The sequence below is a fragment of the Oncorhynchus mykiss genome, chromosome 2 (genome assembly GCF_057628025.1).
Source record: "Oncorhynchus mykiss isolate SJ-2025 chromosome 2, ASM5762802v1, whole genome shotgun sequence".
Classification (NCBI taxonomy): Eukaryota; Metazoa; Chordata; class Actinopteri; order Salmoniformes; family Salmonidae; genus Oncorhynchus; species Oncorhynchus mykiss.
This window is the reverse complement of record NC_143023.1, coordinates 37,069,390-37,094,664: the sequence shown is the minus strand read 5'-3', so window position 1 is coordinate 37,094,664 and position 25,275 is coordinate 37,069,390. Positions and strand designations below refer to the sequence as shown.

The 25,275-nt window shown below is 43.3% G+C and overlaps 1 protein-coding gene across 21 annotated transcripts in view; it reads right to left on the bottom strand.

Moving 5' to 3' along the window:
• The window catches only part of LOC110501519 (uncharacterized), a 64,605-nt gene that overhangs the window by 19,334 nt on the left and 19,996 nt on the right, over window positions 1-25,275 (bottom strand). For 2 of the 21 annotated variants that reach the window (XM_036947634.2, XM_036947650.2), the window contains exons 2-8: window positions 18,425-18,643; window positions 12,994-13,062; window positions 12,307-12,327; window positions 8,431-8,594; window positions 6,555-6,666; window positions 2,158-2,262; window positions 237-359 (exon numbers count right to left, since the gene is read on the bottom strand). In XM_036947634.2, the coding sequence (XP_036803529.2) occupies window positions 237-359; window positions 2,158-2,262; window positions 6,555-6,666; window positions 8,431-8,594; window positions 12,307-12,327; window positions 12,994-13,062; window positions 18,425-18,643 (813 nt within the window). The remainder of the gene's footprint in view (window positions 1-236; window positions 360-2,157; window positions 2,263-6,554; window positions 6,667-8,430; window positions 8,595-12,306; window positions 12,328-12,993; window positions 13,063-18,424; window positions 18,644-25,275) is intronic. The other 19 variants (XM_036947647.2, XM_090198673.1, XM_036947663.2 and 16 more) reach the window with 11 other exon arrangements.

The following is a 25,275-nucleotide window of genomic DNA, read 5'->3' as shown; positions in this document are numbered from 1 at the left end:
TACCCTACATCAGAGTTTCTCAAACCTCTTATCGTAGTTCATAAGCTCATTCAAGGGCTTGATGATTAGTTGACAAGTGGAATCAGATATGCTAGCTCTGACTGGAGCAAATCGATCAATTACATGGAACTGCTGGGGGCCAAGAGGATAGGTTGGAGAGATGCTGATCTAAATGACAAAGATACCCACTAATAGCAGGTCTCATCTATCCCAGTGTGACTGTGCTAACTACTTACGGTCTTTACCGTTGCTGAGCACGCTGGCGACGCTGCGACTACGGGCCAGAAAGGACAGGGTGGGAGTCATCAGTCGGTCCACAATGCTGCTCTCCCACGGGCTCAGCTGGAGGCTACGGGCTGCTGGAGGGGACAAACATTACCAGTGTTATCGCATATATTCAAAATCCTATGGTGGCCCAAGGGGCAAACCAGCTTCATTTCCAAAGCTGGTTTGCCTCTTAGAGACACCGTGAATGTCTCCACTTCTGTATCGCTACGTCAGACGACGTCAGTGTTCAAACAGCATTAAAATGCACCTTATACCCACGAACTGTTTGATAACTATTGCAAACCAATTTTAGTAAATGATCCATTCTCGCATTCACATCGCAGCATCACAGAAAGTACCTTTTGCTTCTCGTTTCATATAAAATAGTGAGCTAAGCTTTGCTCAGTTAGCTTTCCCACCTTATATATTATAATGACAGATCAAATAACACTATCTCACCCGCAAAAACCCTTATGTCTCTAGTAAACATGCTCTATGGGGAAATGGTGGGTTCCAGATTAGACTGGGAAAACTTCCAGACACATAATAACATGAGAGGGAGGAAGAACACAACCTATATGCCAGAGCAGTATAAAGCAAGCACTGCCAGAGTTAGCAACATCCTTTATTTAGAAAAACACCTCTGGCTATGGAGGCAGCTGTTCAGAACATTGACATTGAAAACGAGGGAGGAGAGAGATGAAAGAAGTCCACTGCAGAGGTTTGCTCGGGGTCGTTTATGGTACACGTCCCACTTCCCTATTAAACCTGCCCTGAAGGATAATAAGGTTATCCGGCAGTGAGGGAAAGAGAGAGAGAGAAAGTCTGAGAGAGAGAGAGCGAGAGAGAGAGAGAGAGAGAGAGGGACTGAAATAAAAGAGAGGAGAGTGAGCTTTTGATAGACAACGAGTGAAACAAAAGAACAGGGGGTTGACGAGAAAGTAGAGACGAGAGGAGTAGAGACGAGAGACGAGAGGGAGGAAGAAGAGAGAGAGGAGAGTGAAAGATAGGGTAGGTAAGAGAGAGGAGAGAAGGAGAGAAGAAGAGGAAAAGAGGGAGAGGGTTTACACTTTCACCGGAGTCCCCTTAATCTATTTTCGAGCATCACAGGTGTTCCTGTGGAGTTTTCAGAATGCATTATCTCTCAAAATGCTGACTCATCCCTTAGTGGCTGACTTTTGAAACTTTTAAACACCAAAGTTCCTATGTGTTTACACCGGCGCACTACAACCTACTTAGACATGTACTTATGAAATAACTCTGTACCTGCAGTGGTGTTCTAGGTGCACTGAAACACCTCTGACTTGTGTGAGTAACTCTGAATATGAGTTACTAGATTCAGCATAGTACAGTGTAGTTATTTCAGGTTAGCATAGGCCTGATAACCCATTCATCATCTCATCATCACCATTCAAGACATCATCATCACCATCACCATTCAAGACATCATCATCGCCATTCAAAACATTGACAAAGACTTTCCAACGAGTGAAAAAACATCTACTGACACACAAAACCAAAGAGCACGAAATGACCATCACCAGCAAATGAATAACCCAAGAGAACACCAAAAAAACGTGGGACATAAAATATGAAGACAGCGTAAATGAACCCATATATTCACACCAAAGTATGAAGTATATAAATGCAGGGACTGAACAAAATGCAGAGGGAGGGAGAAAAAGCATAACCCATGAACCACAGAAGAATAAAAACTAAGGTGGATTCGAATTTGGAAGGTGAAAATGATACGGTATCAACCATCGAACACAGACAGGCGATTGGATTGGAGACAGCGGTGGGGAGAAAAAAAAACTGTGGAGAAAAAAATGTGAGAGAACGGATATGAAAAGGGGGCGTTCCCGGAAAAGAGGGCCTGACGTGTCTTACTTCTGTTGGGGGAATTCCAAAGGGTGGCGGAGGACTTGGAGAGTCTCTTGTTTATAACCGAGTCCACGTGTTTGGGCAGGTTGACCGCCGACATGGAGCATCTGCCTGTGAAGCCAAGAGAGTAGTCCACAGAGATGGTGGGTCACACTGTTTCACACAGGGGAGGGAGACCTCCAGGATGTGTCACGGTGATATCTACCCCCCCACACACACGCGTACATACATACAGCAAACATCCAAATACCAAAATGGTGTATTTCCAGAGGGCAACTATTTCTGATTCAATAAAGAAACAAAAAAATAAAATACTCTGTATTGAACTTTTCTCATCTGACAGTGTTATTTAACATTCCTTTGACATGGAGATAACGGGAAACAGAACTGAAATTCAAACTGTCATGTCAAAGTATACTTTGAGGAGCCTCCACCAAAAATCGAAAACAATCTGAAAACAGACAATTGATGGTAGAGGGAAATAACACAGTTAGGGGTCTTTTTCTACGCACGGAGCAAATATATTCAAATAAATATTGTGTTGAGTCTAGTGGGTCATGCATCATTCAGTTAGATCTTGATGTTCAAAATAGATACACTTGACAGTAGAACACACCAGTTTGGACACACCTACTCATTCAAGGGCTTTTCTTTATTTTTACTATTTTCTACACTGTAGAATAATAGTGAAGACTTCAAAACCATGAAATAACACATATGGAATCATGAAGAAACCAAACAAGTGTTAAACAAATAAAAATATATTTGATACTCTTCAAAGTAGCCACCCTTGATGACAGCTTTGCAAACTCTTGACATTCTCTCAATCAGCTTCACCTGGAATGCTTTTCCAACAGTCTTGAAGGAGTTCCCACATATGCTGAGCACAAGTTGACTGCTTTTCCTTCACTCTGTGGTCCAACTCATCCCTAACCATCTCAATTGGGTTGAGGTCGGGTGATTGTGGAGGCCAGTTCATCTGATGCAGCACTCTATCACTCTCCTTCTTGGTCAAATAGCCCTTACACAGCCTGGAGGTGTGTTGGGTCATTGTCCTGTTGAAAAACAAATGGTAGTCCCACTAAGCGCAAACCAGATGGGATGGGGTATCGCTGCAGAATGCTGTGGTAGCCATGCTGGTTAAGTGTGCCTTGAATACTAAACAAATCACAGACAGTGTCACCAGCAAAGCACCCCCACACCATTACACCTTCTCCTCCATGCTTCACGGTGGGAACCACACATGCGGAGATCATTGTGAAGCAAAATTACAAGATTATATTATAATACTGTTATTGCATCAAATGGTTGTTTTATGGAATAAAACACTCTCATCTGTGCGTGGTCTTCTGAGTTGGGCCTCTGGGGCTTAATGCTGACAGTGGATTTACGATGCCTTTGGTGATTAAAAACCTAAAGACCGCATTCCATAGCATGAGTTGGTGTTTGTGTACAGGGAGGTACCAGGGTAGAGATGGCTTGGGTATGAATAATGATGAGGGGAACCTTGTTTTGGGGGCCAGACCCTGTTTCCACACAATGAGAGACGTCTCTACAGCAGATACTGGCTGCTGTGAATGATTATTTTCTTTCATACGAAATCCTAACCTTGTGACCCATTCCACACATCTGTTGTTTGTCATGTAAACTAAGGGGGTGTATCTTTGCCATATAAAATATCTTTGTATTCTTTGTGACAGGGCTCTCAACACAACAGTCAAGAGTGTTGTGTCATTCACTTATGTGTGTGGTGTGACATGCTTTCCTTATTAATAAGTGAATAAATATTTAGTTTAAGTATAACTCTGACTTGTGTGATAAGTTCGTCTCTCCTCATTTGATAATAAATAAATAACCACCACAATCATCCGTTCACCTACTCTGCATATCACAAAGACACGGAGGTTGGAACCAAAAAGCTCAAATTTGGACTCATCAGACCAAAGGACATATTTCCACCGGTCTAATGTCCATTGCTCATGTTTCTTGGCCCAAGCAAGTCTCTTCTTCTCATTGGTGTCCTTTAGTAGTGGTTTCTTTGCAGCAATTTGACCATGAAAGCTTGATTCACGCAGTCCCCTCTGAACAGTTGATGTTGAGATATGTCTGTTACTTGAATTCTGTGAAGCATTTGGGCTGCAATTTCTGAGGCTGGTAACTCTAATGAACTTATCCTCTGCAGCAGAGGTAACCTTGGGTGTTCCTTTCCTGTGGCGGTCCTCATGAGAACCAGTTTCATCATAGTGATTGATGATGTTTTTTTATGTTCTTGCCATAATATGGACTTAGGGGTATCTTCTGAATACCACCCCTACCTTGTCACAACACAACTGATTGGCTCAAACGCATTAAGAAGGAAAGAAATTCCACAAATTCACTTTTAACACTACCTCATGAAGCTGGTTGAGAGAATGCCAAGAGTGTGCAAAGCTGTCATCAAGGCAAAGGGTGTCTACGTTGAAGAATCTACAATGTATTTTGATTTGTTTAACACTTTTTTGGTTACTACATGACTCCATATGTGTTATTTTCATAGTGTTGATGTCTTCACTATTATTCTACAATGTAGAAAATAGTCAAAATAAAGAAAAACGATTGAATGAGTAGGTGTGTCCAAACGTTTGACTGGTACTGTATGTCTAACCTGCATTGATATGATTAGAATGTAACTGTAAAAGAGTATACGTCCCGTCTTTGTCCCAACCTGAGCCTGCTGTACACAAAGTAGTAACAGTGTTTTTGTTACCACAACCTGCTGTACTACACAAACTAATACCAATGTCAGTCAACACAGCTGACACAAATGTAACACAACTGACAAGCAGTGGAGTGAACTACTGAGACAACCCACTGATTAAACACCATTCCCCTCCAGACCCTCTAATAGAGACTAATCATGTGAACATTGTGCCCTTTATTAAATGCCCCCAGATGGATTCTCAGCAGTCCACTGTATCCTGTTTGTTTTATGCTTGTTACCGTTCAGTATTTCTTTTCCTTCTTCTTTTTTCTACCTTTCAGTCTCTGACAGCACTGGGTCTGAAAGAGGAGGCTGGGGGGCAGGGTGATTTGGCAGACAACATTTGCCATTACTCATGGCTCATAAGGGACATAGTCTGGTCCCAGATCTGTTTGGCTGTCTTGCCAACGTCTATGGTCATTGTGACCATAGACGCATAAACAGATCTGGGACCAGGCTATTAGTGATTCCATGACTTAAGATAATATACTGTATATGAGACCCCCTGAGATTTAGACTTGCAAAGGTGGAGAACAGCTAATGACCCTGAATTAAACAACCAGTCAAGCAGTAGCCTACACTATGTGCCTGGGGTTGGTTGTGCGGATAGGCCAACCCCGCTTGCGTGGGTTCAAATCCCAGTCAAACTCAGGACTCTTCTTCACACTACTTATATTCATTCTATCTGTCTCCCCTTCACTCCTTTCAATTAAATATGAATAATATAAAATCCTTTCAAAAAATTGTGCACTGTAGAATCACCAGAGACCGTACAAAAACAGGGGGAAAGAAAATAAGGAGACGAGTGGTGAGTATGTCGCACAAACGCAGACCGGAAAACATTGGTCAGAATTGTTTGTGTCTCGCAGGGCACCACTACATATCTAACACCATCACAGCCCACAACACCACACATATACACCTCAACCATGCCTGGACATCTCATATTCACCTCAGCCTTGACATTACCCATCTATTTCCTCACAAAATGAAGCCAATGTTCCCTCCCTCTGCAGGGAAATTAGACTACTGTAGTGTAGCACATCCCAGTAAGAGCAGATGGGGATATCAACCCACCTGTCGTGTGTGCGCGTGCGTGTGCGTGTGTGTGTGTGTGTGTGTGTGTGTGTGTGTGTGTGCGTGCGTGCGTGCGTGTGTGTGATTTAATTCGAGATAACTATGTATCTGTGATGAGGTTGAGAGGAGCTGTTCAGCAGTGTAGGCTGATTGATGCCAGACTGAATCATGGAGAACCACCTCTGCTTAATAGGGTTGAAGGTGACTGGAATTCAAGTTTGACTGTTACTAATTGACTATATACTGTAAAGTGAGTGACCTAATTTATGGTTTATGGTGCAAAACAACCGTAAGATTGTGAAAATATGTAGAATGTGAATGTCTGCACAGTAGTACCCTTTTCCCACTACTGAAGCGAGCCAAAATGAGCACTGGCCTGATAACGCATCCACCAAAGTTGATGGAACTGTGCTGGGAAGGACCATGTGAAAAGAAATGATCCAAGCCAAAACAGTTGTTTGGCTCGGCAAGATAGTGTCAAATGTGTATAGATGAGGCAGTTGTCTTTGAAGGAAGGAGAGGCGTTGGCAGTGTCTGGGTCAGTGGGCTCTGGTTCTGGGTTCCTGTTTCAGCGGTAGGTACTCACTTTCTCTCTGGCTGGAGTTCTGGCTGAGGCCTCCTGCCCAGGACAATCTCTGCTGACGGATCTCAGCCCAGGTCTTCTTAGCGGACCGCTGGAGGGCAGCCTCATACCGCTCCTTCATGCCAAACATGGAGAAATACTAGGTTAGCACTAGTTAATAATTATCTTACCCAATCTCTTCCTTATTCTCTTGTTTTGTTAAAGTGAGTGGAATTTAACCTCTCCTTTAGCATTTTCTGACCTTCATTAAGACAGTGTGGAAATAGAAATGGGAGACAGGTTAATAGAATCAAATGACATTTTCTTGGTCAGATACACATGGTTAGCAGAAGTTAATGCGAGTGTAGCGAAATGTTTGTGCTTCTAGTTCTGACAGTGCAGTCACGCTTTCAGTTTTGTGCGAATGCTGCCATCAATCCATGGTTTCTGGTTAGGGAAGGTTTTAATAGTTAAGGTAGGTACAACATCTCTGATGCACTTGCTAATAAACTCGCTCACAGAGTCAGCATATATGTCAATGTTATTGTCTGAGGCTACCCGCAACATATCCCAGTCCACGTGATTGAAGCAATCTTGAAGCGTGGAATCCGATTGTTCAGACCAGCGTTGGATAGACCTGAGCACAGGGGTTTCCTGTTTTAGTTTCTGCCTATAGGATGGGAGCAACAAACTGGAGTCATGGTCAGATTTGCCGAAGGGAGGGCGAAGGAGAGCTTTGTTTGCATCGCGGAAGTTAGAGTAGCAATGATCTAGAATGATACCAGCTCGTGTCACGCATTCGATATTCTGATAGAATTTAGGAAGCCCTCAGTTCTCAGATTAGCTTTGTTAAAATATCCAGCTACAATAAATGCAGCCTCAGGATATGCCAGTTTCCAGTTTACATAGAGTCCAGTGAAGTTCTTTCATGGCTGATGAGGTATCTGCTTGGGGGGATATACACTGCTGTGACTATAATCGAAGAGAATTCTCTTGGGAGATAATGCGGCCCGCATTTGATTGTAATGAATTCTAGGTCAGGTGAACAAAAGGACTTGAGTTCCTGTATTTTGTTATGATTACACCGTGAGTTGTTAGTCATAAGGCATACACTCCCGCCCTTTTTGCCAGAGAGATGTTTGTTTCTGTCGGCGCGATGCATGAAGAAACCGGGTTCCTGTACCGACTCTGACAACCTATCCCAAAGTGAGCCATGTTTCCGTGAAACAGAGAATGTTACAATCTCTGATGTCTCTCTGGAAGGTAACTCGTTCCCTAATTTCGTACACCTTGTTGTCTAGAGATTGGACATTGGCGAGTAATATGCTCGGAAGCGTTGTGCTTGCCTTCTAAGTCTGACCAGTAGGCCGCTCCGTCTGCCTCTCCTGCGGCGGCCGCGTTGTTTTGGGTGGGCCTCTGGGATTAGATCCCATGTCCAGGGTGGAGGTCCGAACAAAGGATCACGCTTCAGGAAAGTCGTATTCCTGGTCGTAATGTTGGTAAGTTGACGTCGCTTTTATATCCAATAGTTCTTCCCAGCTGTACGTAATAACACTTGAGATTTTATGGGCTAACAATGTAAGAAATAAAACATAATTTTTTTTTTTAAACGTAATAGTTTCCTAAGGACCTGAAGCGAGGCGACCATCTCTGTCGGCGACATCTTGCAGGGAAAGCAGGAAAGGAGGACGTGGGAATTGAAACCACAATCATCAGGGCTCTAATATTTGCTTGCTGTGAGGAGTGCTACCACCCGTTCTGGGGTGAAGTTTCCCTTAGGTACAGATCTAGGATCAGCTGCCCCTCCGCAAATACTAACCTTTGTCATTAGTTAAGAAAATGCTAAACTGACCTAAGATTAGCGTCTAGGGGTACTTCACCCTTCTCCCTCACAACCCACCTTGTTCTTCTCTAGTTTTTGTTTCTGCCTCTCCTCCAGGGCAGTGCGACGTTTCTCTGTCTTGATCCGCTGCTCCTCCAGCTTCCTGCGCCGCTCGTCCAGCTGGCTCTCCCTCAGCTGCCGGGCCTTTTCCTCTTTCTCCAGCCATTGGGACTTCTTCGCCGCTACGGGAAAACCACATCAGGAGGGTTAGAGAGGCAAGATAACAAAATTGGGAGCAAGAGAGAACTCTCCCTCTCTCTTTGAGGCCCTGTTCAAATGTTTCAAAAGTGCATCCATTTCTCCCTTCCTTGAGACAATCACTGATTGGAAATGACTAGACAAGTGAAAGCCATGTGGGGGAGCCCTCTCATTCTTCCTGTCCACTTATCAGAGAATCCTCTCTTTGAATACAATACCCTTGCAGCTGATAGGCAGAGCCCTGTTGCATTGTTAGATGTTGACCAACATTTTAACGTTGTGTTTTAATCTGTTTCAATAAAAAAACAGTACTTCTTCCAAAAGCAAATCTGTGGTAAACAGTATTTTAAGTACTTTTAAATAAAAAGACAAATGTCTCTTCACTCTGATCTTGACGGTGCTTTAAAATCTCAAATCCCTCTAAAGTGCGGGTGTGTGAAGCAGTGTTTCCTTTCAACAGGGAAATTCCACTTTCCCTCAGATATAAATTGAATTACTTCACTTTGCACAGAGCGACACAGAGGCAGCATTATGCAAGGTTCAGCTGATACCCCTGGACTGACACTTTACCACGTTAATCGCATCATGCGGCGGTTTCAATAAACTGCACGCTTTGATATGGTAAGCGTCCCCCTGAGCCATTCAAAGAGGGTGTATAAGGTGGTATTATGCCACCACCTCTATGACTGCTCCTGCATCTTAAATGGCATTTTATTCCCTACATGGTGCACTACTTTATGACCAATGCCCTATAGGGAAATAGGGCACTAAATAGGCAACAGGGTACCATTTGGGACACAGGGTGCTTCTCTCTCTTTGCACATAAGCCACTATAGCTTAATTGAATAAACCCTCATGAACGATCAGGGGGTGGGGGGGGGTACTTGCTGCAACAAAAACGACGGGTGGTTATCAGATTACGTTAGGGGAAACTGGGGTAACATCGGAGGCAAACGCTTAGATTTATCGCAAGGTGCACAGCTGTGCTTTTATTTGAGAGAAGTAGGCTCAAGAAGCACCAGGAAACAAAAAGCACCATTACAACATGCCACAGCAGGCCAGAAGGCCCCAGCACTAACAAAATGAGTTCCTACCTCTTATCTGCTACAGTCAGTGTGCATTTCGGTTCAACGTAATTACTTTTAATAACAGTACTTTGAATCCAGTAAGGCAAGGGCATATTTGAGGTCTAGCAGTAGAGGTAATTACATGCAGACTGTCTCGGGTTTCAACCTTGTAGAAATCTGAAGTATGGGGAGTGAGAAGGAGGGATTGTGGGAGAAGGGAGGAGGAAGGAGAAGCAAGGCTTCCAGTGTCCACAGAGGCTACATGTAAGGGCTGTCTATGGACAGAGAATTATACAGCTCTCGCCTCCACTGACTCAAAGGCACACTGACAAGGCACACATGAGATCTTGGCATATTGGCAGGGAGCAGCACAGTGGCCATGCTAATTTAGAACATGCATAGCATTGAGGAGTAGGACAAATATCATGCTATAGGGAACTTTTATAATGCTGGTGTCAAATAGACAATTATTTTGTGAAATAAACACATACTTTCAGTTAATAACTGATCTTAGGTCATTTAATAATGTCCCCAGTGATCTGATTTCAGTTTTGACATCTGTCGTCGTTTGAATAGGATGGCGTAGTGCCAGTTGAGCCAATTAAAAAGTGTGTGTGTGTGTTCATATTGAAGAGATCAACAGCTCTACATTCCCCTTGTGGATGTGACTTAAATATGGTCCTCCTTCCCTTCATCTCCCCTAATGTTTCCCTTTGTTGACACTCAACATCTGCTAGGCAGCAACTAGAGACATTAAATAAACATTAACTGAGTCATGTTCCCTCCCTGTCCACATTAAGTATGCAGTACACTCTACAGAGAGCCAAGAACGGACAACTCATATGGTCACAGGGCCAAACAAGTCTTCTTGGGCCAAAGGGGACATTTCATGCAATCCTCAGCAGAGGCCTATCAAAATACTAAAACATACAGGGAGAAAATCCGATCTCGTTTGAGGGAGAAAAAAAAGAAGGAAAACAATTTAACAATATAGCCTACATTTGAAGAAGACACAGTACACTCCAGCTTTTGATACTTCAAAAGACTGGCCTTCTTAGCCTGGGTTTTCCTTAATAACTGGGACTGCGAACACAAATATAGATTGCATCTCAGTGAATGAAGGAATTAGATCCGGGAGAAACCCTCTGTCTGGACTCCTGCCACAGTGGAATGACAATTACACTGATCCATGATGGTATAACGTATTTATCCCAGATTTACTGCACTTTACTATGATGATGAAGGCTGAATTTACCAGAAGGCATATATATTACTTCTATGAGGTTCTTTACGTAAGCAGCTCCCAGCTTTGTACTCCAATTGTGACAATGGAACAACGAACATGACCTTTATAGTAAAAACTAGTCTCTCATGACAGACTGTTGACATACATGTTTACAAATGAAGTAGCTAGTCAGGGAATGTGAAAATTGGATCTGGGTTCCGAGATTAAGTATAAACACATTTGCCATTCAGCAAGGGTGATGTGACTTTTGATTCCTATCCTCTCTTTATAATTCCTGTATAAAATGGCAAAGTAACTGCATTTAGTGGTAATAAATTATATATTACATGATTATACAGGTAACTGATAAAATAAAGGAAACACCAACATAAAGTGTCTTAATAGTGTGTTGGGCCACCACGTGCCAGAACAGCTTCAATGTACCTTGGCATAGTTTCTACAAGTGTCTGAAACTATTTCGGAGGGATGCGACACCATTCTTCCACGAGAAATGCCATAACTTGGTGTTTTGTTGATGGTGGTGGAAAACACTGTCTCAGCCGCCGTTACATAACACCCCATAAGTGTTCAATTGGGTTGAGATCTGGTGACTGAGACGGCCATGGCATATGTTTTACATTGTTTTCATGCTCATCGAACCATTTAGTGACCACTCGTGCCCTCTGGATAGGGGCACTGTAATCTTATGGGGGGGGGGGCATAGCCATGGTAGCCAAAATGATGGCAAAAATAATGGCCTGCCCAGCATTTTTATACATGATGGGATGCTATAATGGAATGCTATAATGCTACAACACCTGTGTGGAAGCACCTGTGTTCAATATACTTTGTATCATTTACTCAACATGGAAGGAAAACATGTGATGGAAGTAGACACTGGGCTGACGTCCTATGAAAACAAGGTGCACACACACAATGTGGGGCTGGTACAATTACCATATACTCATGCAGTTGAGTCCCTTTATGCGGTAACATGGACTCTTTACAACGTGATGAAACTGTGTTGCTCTTTGTTGAAACAAGCAAGGTCTTGTAGCAAATGAGTCGTCGGTTGGCTAGGCAACGCCCCCCTCCCTGCAGCAGCGGCACACATAGAAATAGAATGCATAGAACATGCTTGGATCCTCTAACCCTGGCAATTTGGCTGATAAACTCATTGGTACTCTCACAATGGCAGCCTGGTACTGTGGTGCAATCATTTCCGTGGTCATGTAGAAAGTTCATTCAAAATATTTTTTTGTAGAGAGGGTGATTGAGCGACAAACAGACACAATTTTTAAAATCAATAAAGGCAACAGGTCAAAACTGCAGGTCATGACAACAAGACTCCTCACCACTACCACCACCACCACTACCACCATGGACACATCGGTTGTGACTTACCTTGTATCTGGCCGAGCTTGTCTGGATGGGGAGGGGGTGGGCGAAAGAGAAGACAAGAGCAACTGTCAATCATGCAAAGCAGTGCACGTAGCCAGTGTGTCACTAGAGCCAAGGACAGTGACTTGTGAAATAAATAAACAAACAAAACAACTCAAGCAGGTGACAGGCAGCCATCTTGACTGACAAAAGAAATAGAGCCAGAGAAGTGTTAAGGCAAGTGGAAGCAGGGCATTGGCATACGCTACTATCAATTGAAAACGATTCTTTATCAATTGACGTTGGGTTAAACATTAAAGTTCAGAGCTGGGGATCTTTAAAGCATTTGTGAGTTCAAACAAAAAGGGGTTGGCTAGGCTATTGTTTTAATAAAACGCACATGAACATTTATTTGGAGCATGCACGTTGAAAACTGTGTCTTGAAAGCCAAATACTAAATCATCATTGGCTTGTTTTTCGTTCTCATTGAAGTGCTCAGCTTGAGCCACAGCCTAGGTTGGTTTGACGTTCATTCAACGTTTTCTAAATGTTTCTGTGATACATGTGCACACCATCTGTAGGCCTGAAAACAAAGCCAATGCCGACACAACCTAAAACAAAATCTGCCACCACCCCTTACCCCCCAACACTAGATGGCATCCTCTCCTTGTTTACAGAGTTTCGTCCTCTCAACCCCCCATCTCAGCTTACCCAGATATTTGGCCTTCTCCTCTCTCCGCTCCTTGGCCAGCTTCTGTCTGTCCTCTGACTTCACTGCGTCTAGGGTGAGAATGAGAGAACAAGAGAAAGAGCGAGAGAGAGGATGTGAACGTGACAGGTCATTGTACACAGAGAGAAGCCCCAATCCAGCCCCACATCGGCAGAGCGATGAAACGCTGGAAGCTGGCAGTCAAATCTGGCAACTATATCAGAGCCAGATAGAGACTCCACTCTAGTATCTAATAGAAGTGAATGAGCAATGTGGAAAACACTCTGATTAGGACTGATGGTTAGTCACCCCATGGCACACCTTGGCTACTGTGTCCTGGTGAGGATTAATGAGTGAACATGTAATTGCATTCAGTTAAGTAACGCACTCAATCCTAGACAGAATATGGCTATAAACAGGGTTTATGTTCTTCCAGCATTCAATTTAGCTGTTATTGACTTATGAGGAAATGCATTCCACATAAACAATCATGTTTGGAAGGTAGAGATGGCCTTTGTCCAACCTCGAGACAAAAACATTGTACATCAGAACAATCCGTTTCTATAGAGGTCCTCGTCGATCTTCAAGCAGAGCTGTCTTGCAAGTTATTGTATATGTTCAAAGTCCCTGATGGTGCTGACTGGAAAAAGGCGTGTGTATCTGTGTTACATTAGTGGAAAAAGGGAGAGGAGTGTTGATTTATCTTTTCCTACTGTAACATCTCTGGCGTCTGCATTCCTCTGAGCATTCCTCTGAGCATTCCTGTGAGCATTCCTCTGAGCATTGCACCGAGCATTCCTTCCGAGCATTGCTTTGAGCAATCCTATGAGCATTCCTCCGAGCATTCCTCTGATCATTCCTCCGAGCATTCCTCTGATCATTCCTCCGAGCATTCCTCTGATCATTCATCCGAGCATTCCTCTGAGCACCTTAACTCATGCCTGGGAAGCATAGTCCTACTGTTACAGGAATTCTACTGCACCCCTTTGGATTGTTTGGTATAGATTCTTTGTGGAACATTTCCCCTGACCAATTGGTTTTGAATGATATTTTTTAAAGATAATTCATGTAATTAGATGATCATGTTGTATATGATTCATTGCAGAATTATGACCTGAACTCCCTGAATGAAAACACCATACTGGAATTATTACAATGTAATTCTCAAATGCCAAGCACCATTTACTACCTTTTCATGACACTTTATCGGCATTTAACCAGCCAAGTTGGATAAATGCCAAGCACCATTTACTACCTTTTCATGACACTTTATCGGCATTTAACCAGCCAAGTTGGATTCTACTGTATGTGTGAAGGTTTCGGGCCTCATCTTCCACCCATTCCTTCCATAAACAGAGCATATGTTCTACATCCATGTCACGATTCATACCTCAGGGGATTGTAACACATTATAACAATATCATCACAGGGCTGAAACAATCCACCAGATACGCAAGAAAAACAGCAGCCTCCCTATTACATCCTCTGACCCACTTTGACACTACGTCTGATTATGTATAGTGCTGTGTGTGTGTGTGTGTGTGTGTGTGTGTGTGTGTGTGTGTGTGTGTGTGTGTGTGTGTAGGCCCTGACCATCCCGATGAGTCCCCCCACAGGAGCCTCAGAGACCGAAACAGAATCAAGTTGGCCCAGAAACACTGCAGCGTGTTTGGGTTCCAGACTGTTAGCAGCCCACTCCTCAAATCTCAACAATACGGTTCTCTCTCATCTCTTTTACTTGCCTTTTTGAAAGGAATAGAGGAGCAGTTTTATACATAGCTCTCATGGCAGATTGTAGTACTAGCTAACGCACACAGGATTTGGTTCTGGGGTCCGAGTTGTAATGCAACTTTTGTCTGGGCATATCCAATGGGTATCCGTTAAATGGATACCTTCTCTCATTGGACGAAGATGGGCCTGCCTTTCTGGCTATACAGTGCCTTCAGAAAGTATTCGTATCCCTTGGCAGCTTCATTAAATAGCACCTGCAAAACACCAGTCTCAACGTCAACAGTCAACAACTAGGCAGAGTTGAAAAGAAAAAGCTTTATCTCAGACTGGCCAATAAAAAGAAAAGATTGAGATGGGCAAAAGAACACAGACACTGGACAGAAGAACAGAGGAACCTAGAAGGCCAGCATCCCGGAGTCGCCACTTCACTGTTGACGTTGGAGCTTTTGTTTTGCGAGTACTATTTAATGAAGCTACCATTTGAGGACTTGTGAGGTGTCGGTTTCTCAAACTAGACATTCTAATGTACTTGTCCTCTTGCTCAGTTGTGCATCGGGGCCTCCCACTCCTCTTTAATATTCTGGTTAGAGCCCGTTTGTGCTGTTCTGTGAAGGGAGTAGTACACAGCGTTGTATGGGATCTTCAGTTTCTTGGCAATTTCTCACATGGAATAGTCTTTATTTCCCAGAACAAGAATAGACTGATGAGTTTCAGAAGAAAGATCTTTGTTTCTGGCCATTTTGAGCCTGTAATCGAACCCACAAATGTTGATGCTCCAGATACTCAACTTGTCTAAAGAAGTCCAGTTGTATTGCTTGTTTAATGAGAACAACAGTTTTCAGCAGTGCTAACATTGTTGTAAAAGGTTTTTTTAATGATCAATATTAGTCTTTTAAAATAATAAACTTGGATTAGCTAACACAACGTGCCATTGGAACACAGAAGGGATGGTTTCTGATAATGGGCCTCCATAGATATTCCATTAAAAATCAGCCGTTTCCAGCTACAATAGTCATTTACAACATTAACAATGTCTACACTGTATTTCTGATCAATTTAATGTTATTTTAATGGACAAAAAAAATAGCTTTTCTTTAAAAAAACAAGGACATTTCTAAGTGACCCCAAACTTTTGAACGAAGTGTAATTCTTATCAAAATTCTTCAAGCTCTGTCTAATTGGTTGTTAATCATTGCTAGACAACCAGTTTCAAGTCTTACCATAGATTTTCAAGCAGATTTAAGTCAAAACTGTAACACGGCCATTCGCTGTCTTCTTGGTAAGCAAAACCAGTGTAGATTTGGCCTTGTGTTTTAGGTTATTGTCCTGTGTACAGGCTTCCTTCTTTTCACTCTGTCAATTAGGTTAGTTAGTATTGTGGAGTAACTACAATGTTGCTGATCCATCCTCAGGTTTTTCCTATCACAGCTATTAAACTTTGTAACTGTTTTAATGTCACCATTGGCCTCATGGTGAAATCCCTGAGATATTCCTTCCTCTCCGGCAACTGAGTTAGGAATGACGCCTTTGTAGTGTGTAGAATGTAGATCTTTGTAGTAACTGGGTGTATTGATACACCATCCAAATTGTAATCAATAACTTGCTCAAATGAATATTCAGTGTCTGCTTTTTTATTTTTACCCATCTACCAATAGGTGCCCTTCTTTGCGAGGCATTCGAAAACCTCTCTGGTCTTTGTGGTTGAATCTGTGTTTGAAAATCACTGCTCGAATGAGGGCCCATACAGATATTTGTATGTGTGTGGTACAGAGTTGATGTTGTCATTGAAAAATCATGAGAAAACACTAGTATTTCACACAGTGGGAGTTCATGCAACTTATTATGAGAATTGTTAAGCAAATGCTTACTCCTGAACTTACTTAGGCTTGCCATAACAAAGGGAATGAATACTTATTGACTCAAGACATTTCAGCTTTTCGTTTTAAATTCATTTGTAAACATTTCAAAAAACATCATTCTTCTTTGACATTATAGGGCATTGTGTGTAGGCCAGTGACACAAAATCTGACACAACTAAATGTGGAAAAAGTCAAGGGGTGTAAATACTTTCCGAAGGCACTGTATTTATGTCCATGGGAAATCCACAAGAAAGTGTTATAGTAAAAACCAAGTCTCCATAGCAACAAAGTGCCGTGGAGAGGGTGTGTGCGCGTGTGTGCGACATGCGTGTGTATGTGGCTGGCTGAACTGAAGCAGCAGGGCCCCCTGACAGTGACAGTGAAGGGTAAAATCCCCGGTCTTTTAAAGATCTCTTGAAAACACAGGGACACTGAAAACCTCCCAGGGAGCAAGGGACCGCCGGTGGCCAAGTGCCATGAGCTGTCAGACCCGAGTCTGAGATGTGACAAAGTTTAATTAAGGCGGACATTACGGAGGTAGTGCTCCCAAACACATGACTTGCCATTTAACTTAGCTAATTAAGAGCTGCAGAGTGTTTCTCGTCCTTTTCCTCTTCCTCCTACCCCCAGGGTAAGATTAAAAACAGAGGTAAGCTTGCATGACTGAGCAGAAAGGCAACCTGATGGAGAGGAAGTGACAGAACTTGTTTGAGAATGTGCTGTCTCAGAGGTTTGTTGACTTATTGGTGCTCAAATGCTTCTAACAGAGACATAACATTATACGCCTTATCATAAGACACTACAAATGCTTATGACAGATTATAAAGCATTACACCTGTAGGCTTTAAGTAAAGTGTTACCAATATCTTTTACATTACAAAAGCTGATCTGAGATCTGTTGTCTATTGAGAGATCCTGCAGTTCAATTAGATTGTCACTAAAATGAGCTCCTTGATCGGACTATCTGATCCGGCACACCAAAACCAGTCTTCTACTTTGGCGTTACTGTGATAATCAAGTCAGTAGAACTATTTTGGTTCAGCTCTGCCACCTCACGCTACTGTTAAATAGACCATGACCACAGTCAATAGATTACTGGGCAAAGAATAAAATGGGCAGAGAGAAAATAAGATTATGTTCACAAAACCCCCCAAACACATTTCTTAGTGTTTGCATTAGCCAGCACTTGGGGTAGGACAAGTAGTGGCATTGTAGAAACAAACGTGGTGGTGGTGCAACAGCAGGTCAAGCTAGTCTAAATGACCCCCTGGCATCACTCAGTGAAATGTGATGCCCAGTCTGGTTAATTCCTCCAACTTTCATTTGAGACCGGAGGTGATTAGCGAGCAGGCTAGCTATAGCCCGTAAGCGACTAGCCTGTTAGCGAATAGCATTAGCCATCCAATCAACATTACATCAGATATTACCCCAAAAATACAATTTTGGCTAAATTCTATAAACCCATAGCAACACAATTACAGCTTAATGGATTTTGTCAAGTGAGCTGTAAGCGCTGTAACTAACCACCTGCAGCATGTCTATTGGATTTACCCCCAGCACTGAAAGCCTGTGGTCAGCATAATTCTGGACTGAACCATGTTGTTTTCCCAAGGGGTCGGATGACATCATCTGAGCACTGAGGTAATTGCTCAATAATCACAGGGCACTGCTGAAGATAGCCTTTATTATACAACCATGGATATCTAATGCGGTGTTCATACCCCTGAAAATGGTCATAAACTACTTCAAATGCTCTATGGTAGATAGAAACACATACTAATGGGTAGCCATTTTCACACCATTTCCTTTATTACCGGTAACACCACAGTATAGGGAGACTTACCTTTATTACGTTTGGGGCTAGAACTTGAGCCAGGCCTGGGCGATGTCGGTGTAGCAGGTGACTTCGGGATGACGTCCAGTTTCGTGGGGGTCCCCACTCTCCTTTCTTTGTCTTTTTTCGTGTAGGTTTCCATTATCTGGGCCGGGCCTGTTTTAGGGTGGCTTGTCAACCCCTCAGTGTCTTGCTTTGTGGGGTTTGGGTCCTGAGCCGGGTGGGGAGCTGGTCAGAGAAAGAGGCAAAAAGAAGCCAGGTGAGAAAATGGCGGAGTGAGAAGTGTAACACACCACAGTACAGAGATGGAATTCAACCTGTCCTCATTCCAAAGCAACTGCTTGTCTGGAGGTGGGTCTGAGTGACGTTGTATTGCTCTACTTTATAGTCTAGGATGTAACAGGTGCAACAGGTGGAATCAAGGTCTATTAAGAAACCCCTTCTCCATGGGGGTTTGCCTAACAGTATACTGTACATTCATACCGTACCAGCAAGTCATAGTACGCGATCAACAGAGAACACAGGCATTGTGCATTGTGGTCTCCGTTGAGCTACTCAACTAACTCTCAGCCTCAATAATGTAAAACTATAAACACACAAGAATGATAAAGCACAGCATGACAAGAACGATACATCTCACCCACTGGCAAACCTTAAAGTCTAAATGACTCAAGATATGCTTAGTCCACTAGCACTCTAATACAAGATCTCGGTTCTCTGGTCTGGCTCTCTAACTTTACCCCACACTCCTCTCTCCCAGAACGACCGGCTGATTTATCGACAGTCAGGGCTGAGTGAATTCTCTCCCTGGCAGAACAAAACAAGGTAATTGCCTCTCTGCCTCTTGATGATTCTACTGGGGAGGAACGGATTGATTTAGTGAGAGGAGGGGGAAAAAATAATTGCAGGTTCCTCTCTTTATGACAAAGGTCATCATTAATTTAGCCAGAGAACATTTTAAAAGCGTACTCTGTAGTTTCATACTAAAAAAGTAGTGTCTGGTCTTGTTGAGTATTTTTTTTAGTAAATTGAACACTGGCTTACGTGGCACTAAGTGTGTTATTGTGTGTGTACAGGTTCAGTGGGTCTTGATTGTGTGTGCATTTCATCCTGTGACCACATAAGACAATGGGATCACAGGTTGCACCTGCAAAAACCTTTAGGAATAGAAACAGTTGGACAGGGTGTTGGTTACGAGAGCTCCACAGCTGGGTCAGTGCCTCAGTGGCAGTGTGACTCACACTTGGCAGCTTGAGCCTGAAGCTCCCTGCTCAAACATAACTTTGCCCAGGCTTTGGAGGCCTCACAAAGGCCTAGGGAGAAATGTTTGGCTCCTTTGTCCACTCAGCACTGTCACCCTACATTCCCTATGCAACATTCAGCATTGAGCTGAGTTTCTTCCACATAGTCTCTCAGGGTAAACACTGGGGCAACGTGCTTTAAATGACTCATCCAGGGCTAAAAACAATGACGGTGGAGCAGGTATGTCACAAAGGACCATTGACAGGAGATTTACTCTCTTCTGTGCAACACAGTGGCAAGTATGATAATGCCACACAGTGCAGCAATGCTGGAAGCTGAAAATAGTGTATAACTTTGGAAATTCAATATGATGTACTTAGTATCGCATCTAGCTGCATGTAGCCTATACAGTATAGCTATATTGTTTTGAAGAGTACTCTGATACTGAACAGTAGGTGTGTGTATAGAAATTGAATGACTAGAACGGATACGCCCATCTAGTCATTCTATTTCTATGGGAACAGGTCTCCTCCATATTGACATTGTCGTTCTCAGTCACCTGCCATCTGTTGTACAGTCTACCTGGCACAGAGAGACACACACAGCCAACCAGACCTCCTCCATCACATACACTATGCATTTTTGTGGGAAGCTGGCATGCACCTGGCAGAGTGAAACCTGTGTGAATTATACATGTTATGGTCTGCTTGAGGTAGTGATGGAAATAAGACCGGCATTCAGGCAACCTGCTGCTAACCTCCGCAAAGAACAGAGAGTGGGTGGGCATGGGTGGCCAACCAAGTCAACAGGGAGAACCAATGCATTATTACCACAAAAAAAGAAGGACCCACTCCATGAAGCATATTGTATATCAATATCAACAGCATTTGACATTTAAACTTTTAATTTTAACTGACTCACATCATCGGAGAGTGCTACATGTACTTATGTTACGTTAAGCAAAAACGAGAAGCATTCTAGTCACTCCTAGCTACTCCTCTAGTCATAACTGACTGAGCTCTCCTGCATCCCTCTGTTGACATAGACCGTATGGAAAAGACAAGCCAGAGCTCAGCTCATGGAAAAGCTCATTATCAGTTCTGGAATGAGAGCATTTACTCTGATGACTCTTAGTAGGACATTGGCGCCATGGGCTTCCTTGAGAGGTGAGACTGGGGCGAGAGAAAGACAGCGACAGAGACATCGATGGAAAGAGAGAGAGAGAGAGAGTGCTGGCATGCGAGATGAGCTGAGACGAGTCTACGGGGGAGCTCAGCTGAGACGAGACAGATACACAGCGGTCCCCTGCTCAAAGCCTGCCACTGTTAAATAAGTACTTGGCCAGCGAGGTGGATGAGCTCAGTGATGCACTCAGAGAGAGAGGAGCCATTGTTGGTGTCTCTGTATGGCAACGGGCCTGCTGCCAAACACACTGCAATGACAGGGAGAAGTGTCAGAGGGGAAGATATATAGAGAGGGGGAAACAGGAAGAGGGCAGAGAGAGAGAGAGAGAGAGAGGACAGAGACAGGGGGAGAGTGAGAGAGAGAGAAGAGAAGAGATATAAGGAGAAAGGGAGAGAGAAACAGAAAGAGGGAGAGAGAGAGCTTGTGCAGAGGATGGCAACTAGAATCTATGACTAGGGTGGCTGGATGGCAGGAAGCTTGGCCCCGGTGATGTACTGGGCCGTACGCACCACCCTCTGTAGTGCCTTGCAGTCGGAAGCCGAGCAGTTGCCATACCAGGCAGTGAGGCAAATCGTCAGGATGCTCTCAATGGTGAAGCTGTAAAACCTTTTGAGGATCTGAGGACCCATGCCAAATCTTTTCAGTCTCCATAGGGGGAAAAGGTTTTGTCGGGCCCTCTTCACGACTGTCTTGGTGTGCTTGGACCATGTTAGTTTGTTGGTGATGTGGACGCCCCATCGATGAGAATGGAGGTGTGCTCCGTCCTCCTTTCTCCTTTGTCTTGGTCACGTTGAGGGAGAGGTTGTTATCCTTGCACCACGCGGTCAGGTCTCTGACCTCCTCCCTATAGGCTGTCTCATCGTTGTCAGTGATCAGGCCTATCAATGTTGTGTGTTGCAGTCGTGCCTGGACGTGCAGTCAAGAGTGAACAGGGAGTACAGGAGGGGACACACGCCTGAGGAGCCCCGTGTTGAGGATCAGTGTGGCAGATGTGTCGTTACCACCTGGGGGCGGCCCATCAGGAAGTCCAGGATCCAGTTGCAGAGGGAGGTGTTTAGTCCCAGGGTCCTTAGCTTAGTGATGAGCTTTGAGGGCACTATGGTGCTGTACTCTGAGGAAGCATATCATAGCATACTCATTAACACCTGAGGACTATGGTCATAAAGAACACAATGGGTAGCAGTGCTGAGTGCGACCGCTCTGATAATCTGCATGATATATACAGTGTAGTGTCTATGATATAAATTTGCAAGAAAGCCCAGTCTGGAGGCACATTGTGTATGCTGAATACAAATTAAACAGTATACTACTAAGCGTAAGAGTTAGAGGAAATGAGAAGAGGTGTTGTTTTGTGTTGTGCTGCAGGCTAGGGGAGGTTTGGCTGATTAATGTTCCATGGTGTTTTGGTGCAGTGGAGAGAAACGAGGGTCATTATGGATGTGATATTCTGGCTGCCTGCAGCCCTGCACTTTCGGACAACAGAGAAGGGATTGCTGATACAAAGACCAAGAGAATAGACACTATATTTGTCTCACTGAATAATATTCTATGTTAGTGACATTTAGTCATCTGTGCCCGTACTAGGAGTGCTGTTCTAGGACCAGTTTGGACATTAATACGATAATGAGTAAGATGACATGGACAAACAGGAGCTGATCCTAGATCAGCACTCCTACTTTGAGATGCTTTATGAATACGGGTACTGAGCAACAAGCCTGGTAACCCCATGCCAGTTACCCTGACAGGATTGGGGCACAGCACAGCACAGCAACAAAATGTTAACACGCTAGCTGCAATTTAACACACTGTGGTTTTCAAAATGCAAATCTGATATTTGCGCCGATGTACTCAATGAATTCCAACATAACCATTACTTGACTTACTGTCGAATAACCATTCAAATACTACCTTCTGGCGTCAGTGACCCAAGTCTTCTGAGTGTAAAAACGGCTAAAAACAACTTAATTCAAGAAGTGAATGCAATAGGCATGCTATGATGTAGACACTGCTGTCCAGCTGTGTGTATATTCAAGTGCCAAATGTCTTAGAAATAACTGTTTCACAATCATTCAGTCACATTATTACTCACAGAATAAACTGGAACTCTCTCTTTCTACATTTTGAAGAGACCAAATACAGTGCGCATTTACACATGCACACACACACACCGACTTAATGTGTTTTTAGGCTTCTTGGAGTGTCCCTACCACTCTAAATGCTGCCTTGCACAGACCTTGAGAAGTGCCACTAGAATCAATCTAAATAATGAACACTATGACACTGCATATTTCCATGTTGAAGAGGGTCGCTACTTTCTATCTAACCTGGGTTCACATACTATTTGACATTTTTCAAATACTTTGAGAATTTACTTCAGCCTGCCTGGAGTGCAAGATGGGTAGCGTTTGCACTGTCGTGACTATTCTAATGGTCCCATTGTACCAGACAAGCTGAATAAAACACGGATAAAGTATTTGAAATGCTTTCAAATAGTATTTGAGCCCAGGTCTGCTGTGGGTATATAGAGACAAACAGTGAAAAGCAGAGGTTTGAGCAGTCCAGGTCGGGGCCCAGAAAGTGGGACAGACCAGCTTCAGGAATCTGAGGCATACTGGTCCTGTACACTGTCCAGTTAATTTATTTTATTGTTGCTCTTTAATTATTTGTAATTTCTTTTCTTTTTTTCTATTTTTTAACATAAGTTTATTTAGTAAATACTTTCTTAACATGTATTTTTTTCTTTAAACTGCACTTTTGGTTAAGGGCTTGTAAGTAAGCATTTCACTGTAAAGTCTACACCTGTTATATTTGCATGTGACAAATAACATTTGATTTGATTTGTATTACACAAACAATAGCCCCTCACAGTAGCCCCGAGACTGCCTCCCAGGGACTGCCGTGCAGAAGAAATATCAGGCCACAGAGGGACGCACGAGATTGAACTTCACTCAACTTTCTAGAGCAGTGGTCACCAACTGGTCGATCGCGATCTCCAAAGAATTCCTAGTCGATTGCCAAATATTTCTGTAAAAACCCCAATGATAAGGCCTAGAGCTAGAGGACTAAAAGTCGTATCCAGAGATGAGACATATATTTCAACGGATGGTAGTGAGATCTCGATAAAGTTTTCTGTTACCAAAATTAGAATCCGTTATGAACAGAGTAGACAAAGATATGTGGACTTTACACTTTGCCAAAGTGTAAAGGAGTGCAAAGAAGGAATGCAAATGCGAATTTGAGTTATTGCACACGGGCACTTCATAGAGTAGGTATTCCCTAACGGAAATATGCACATGCACGCTAGAACATGTCAATAGGATCTCACTAGATCGTGCTTGGCTCTGCCCACCTCATTGCTTGTTCTGCCCACTATGATTCACTTGTTCCCATTGGAAAAGGCATGCTGTGGTCTATCTTTGGTTAGTTATAAAAATCTTAGTCGTATCTGTCCCATTCTGGCATCTGTGAGAGCATGGGCAGAGCCATTGAGGCCATCTCCATTTTGAAGTAGTCTTCTAATACTTCTATGAATTGGTAAACAAACTGAAAGGGAGCATACTGCCACCTTGAGTGAATTGTTTAAACAGTTATATAGTTGCCGATTTACTGTCGCCTGCAGTTATGTTTGCTCATGACACAAGCATAATTAATTGGCTAATACCTCCTGATGAACTGGATGGAAGTATGTGATCCTTCCTTAACTCATAGGAAATCGCTTTCCTATTTAGAAATGGTGAAACTCCTCAATTGCGCTGCCATTGCTAAGAGAGGATGGATTTTTAGTAAGGTAGGATTTCTTTCGCTTATTGCTATGGTCATTAATTGTACTGCACAAATAGTACAGGAATCTCAGAAGATTGATTGGTGGTAGCAGCAGCAGAGAAGGTTTTGGGTGTCAGAGATTTTAGCACAGAACTACAGGGGGTTTTAAGAGAAGGGGTTCCATCCTCCCAGGCCGACGGCCAGGTGTTGGATCTGTTAGGGCCAAAGTAGTGGGAAGGGGTGATGGGTTTGTTGGGCATAGTGGCAGAGTTGCCATGTCTGAGATTTTCTCTGAAAATTGGGCTACTTTGAAAATGATCGCGGGTGAAAACATGTTGGACGTGGAATGCAGATTTTTGGACTATACTCATTTGCACCGCGGCCGCCATCAGGCAGTGAGGCAACCTGTTGCTGTGCTACTTTGAACTGGACTATGTTTACAGCATGAGTGGTCGTAAGTAGATGAGCTTGTTTTGTGATCAAAGTGAAAGCTGCATTTAGCCACGTGTGCACATTGTGTTCATATCCTTGGCTAGTTAGTGAGTTATTAGCCCATTTATAGATACTTTGCAGTCAGCAATAGGGGAGTGATTGCCTTCTACAAGAGCCCAAAATGTGTACATTTCTAGACATCTTTTAAAAGTGAGTCAGGTAAAGAGCTTTTTTTGTCT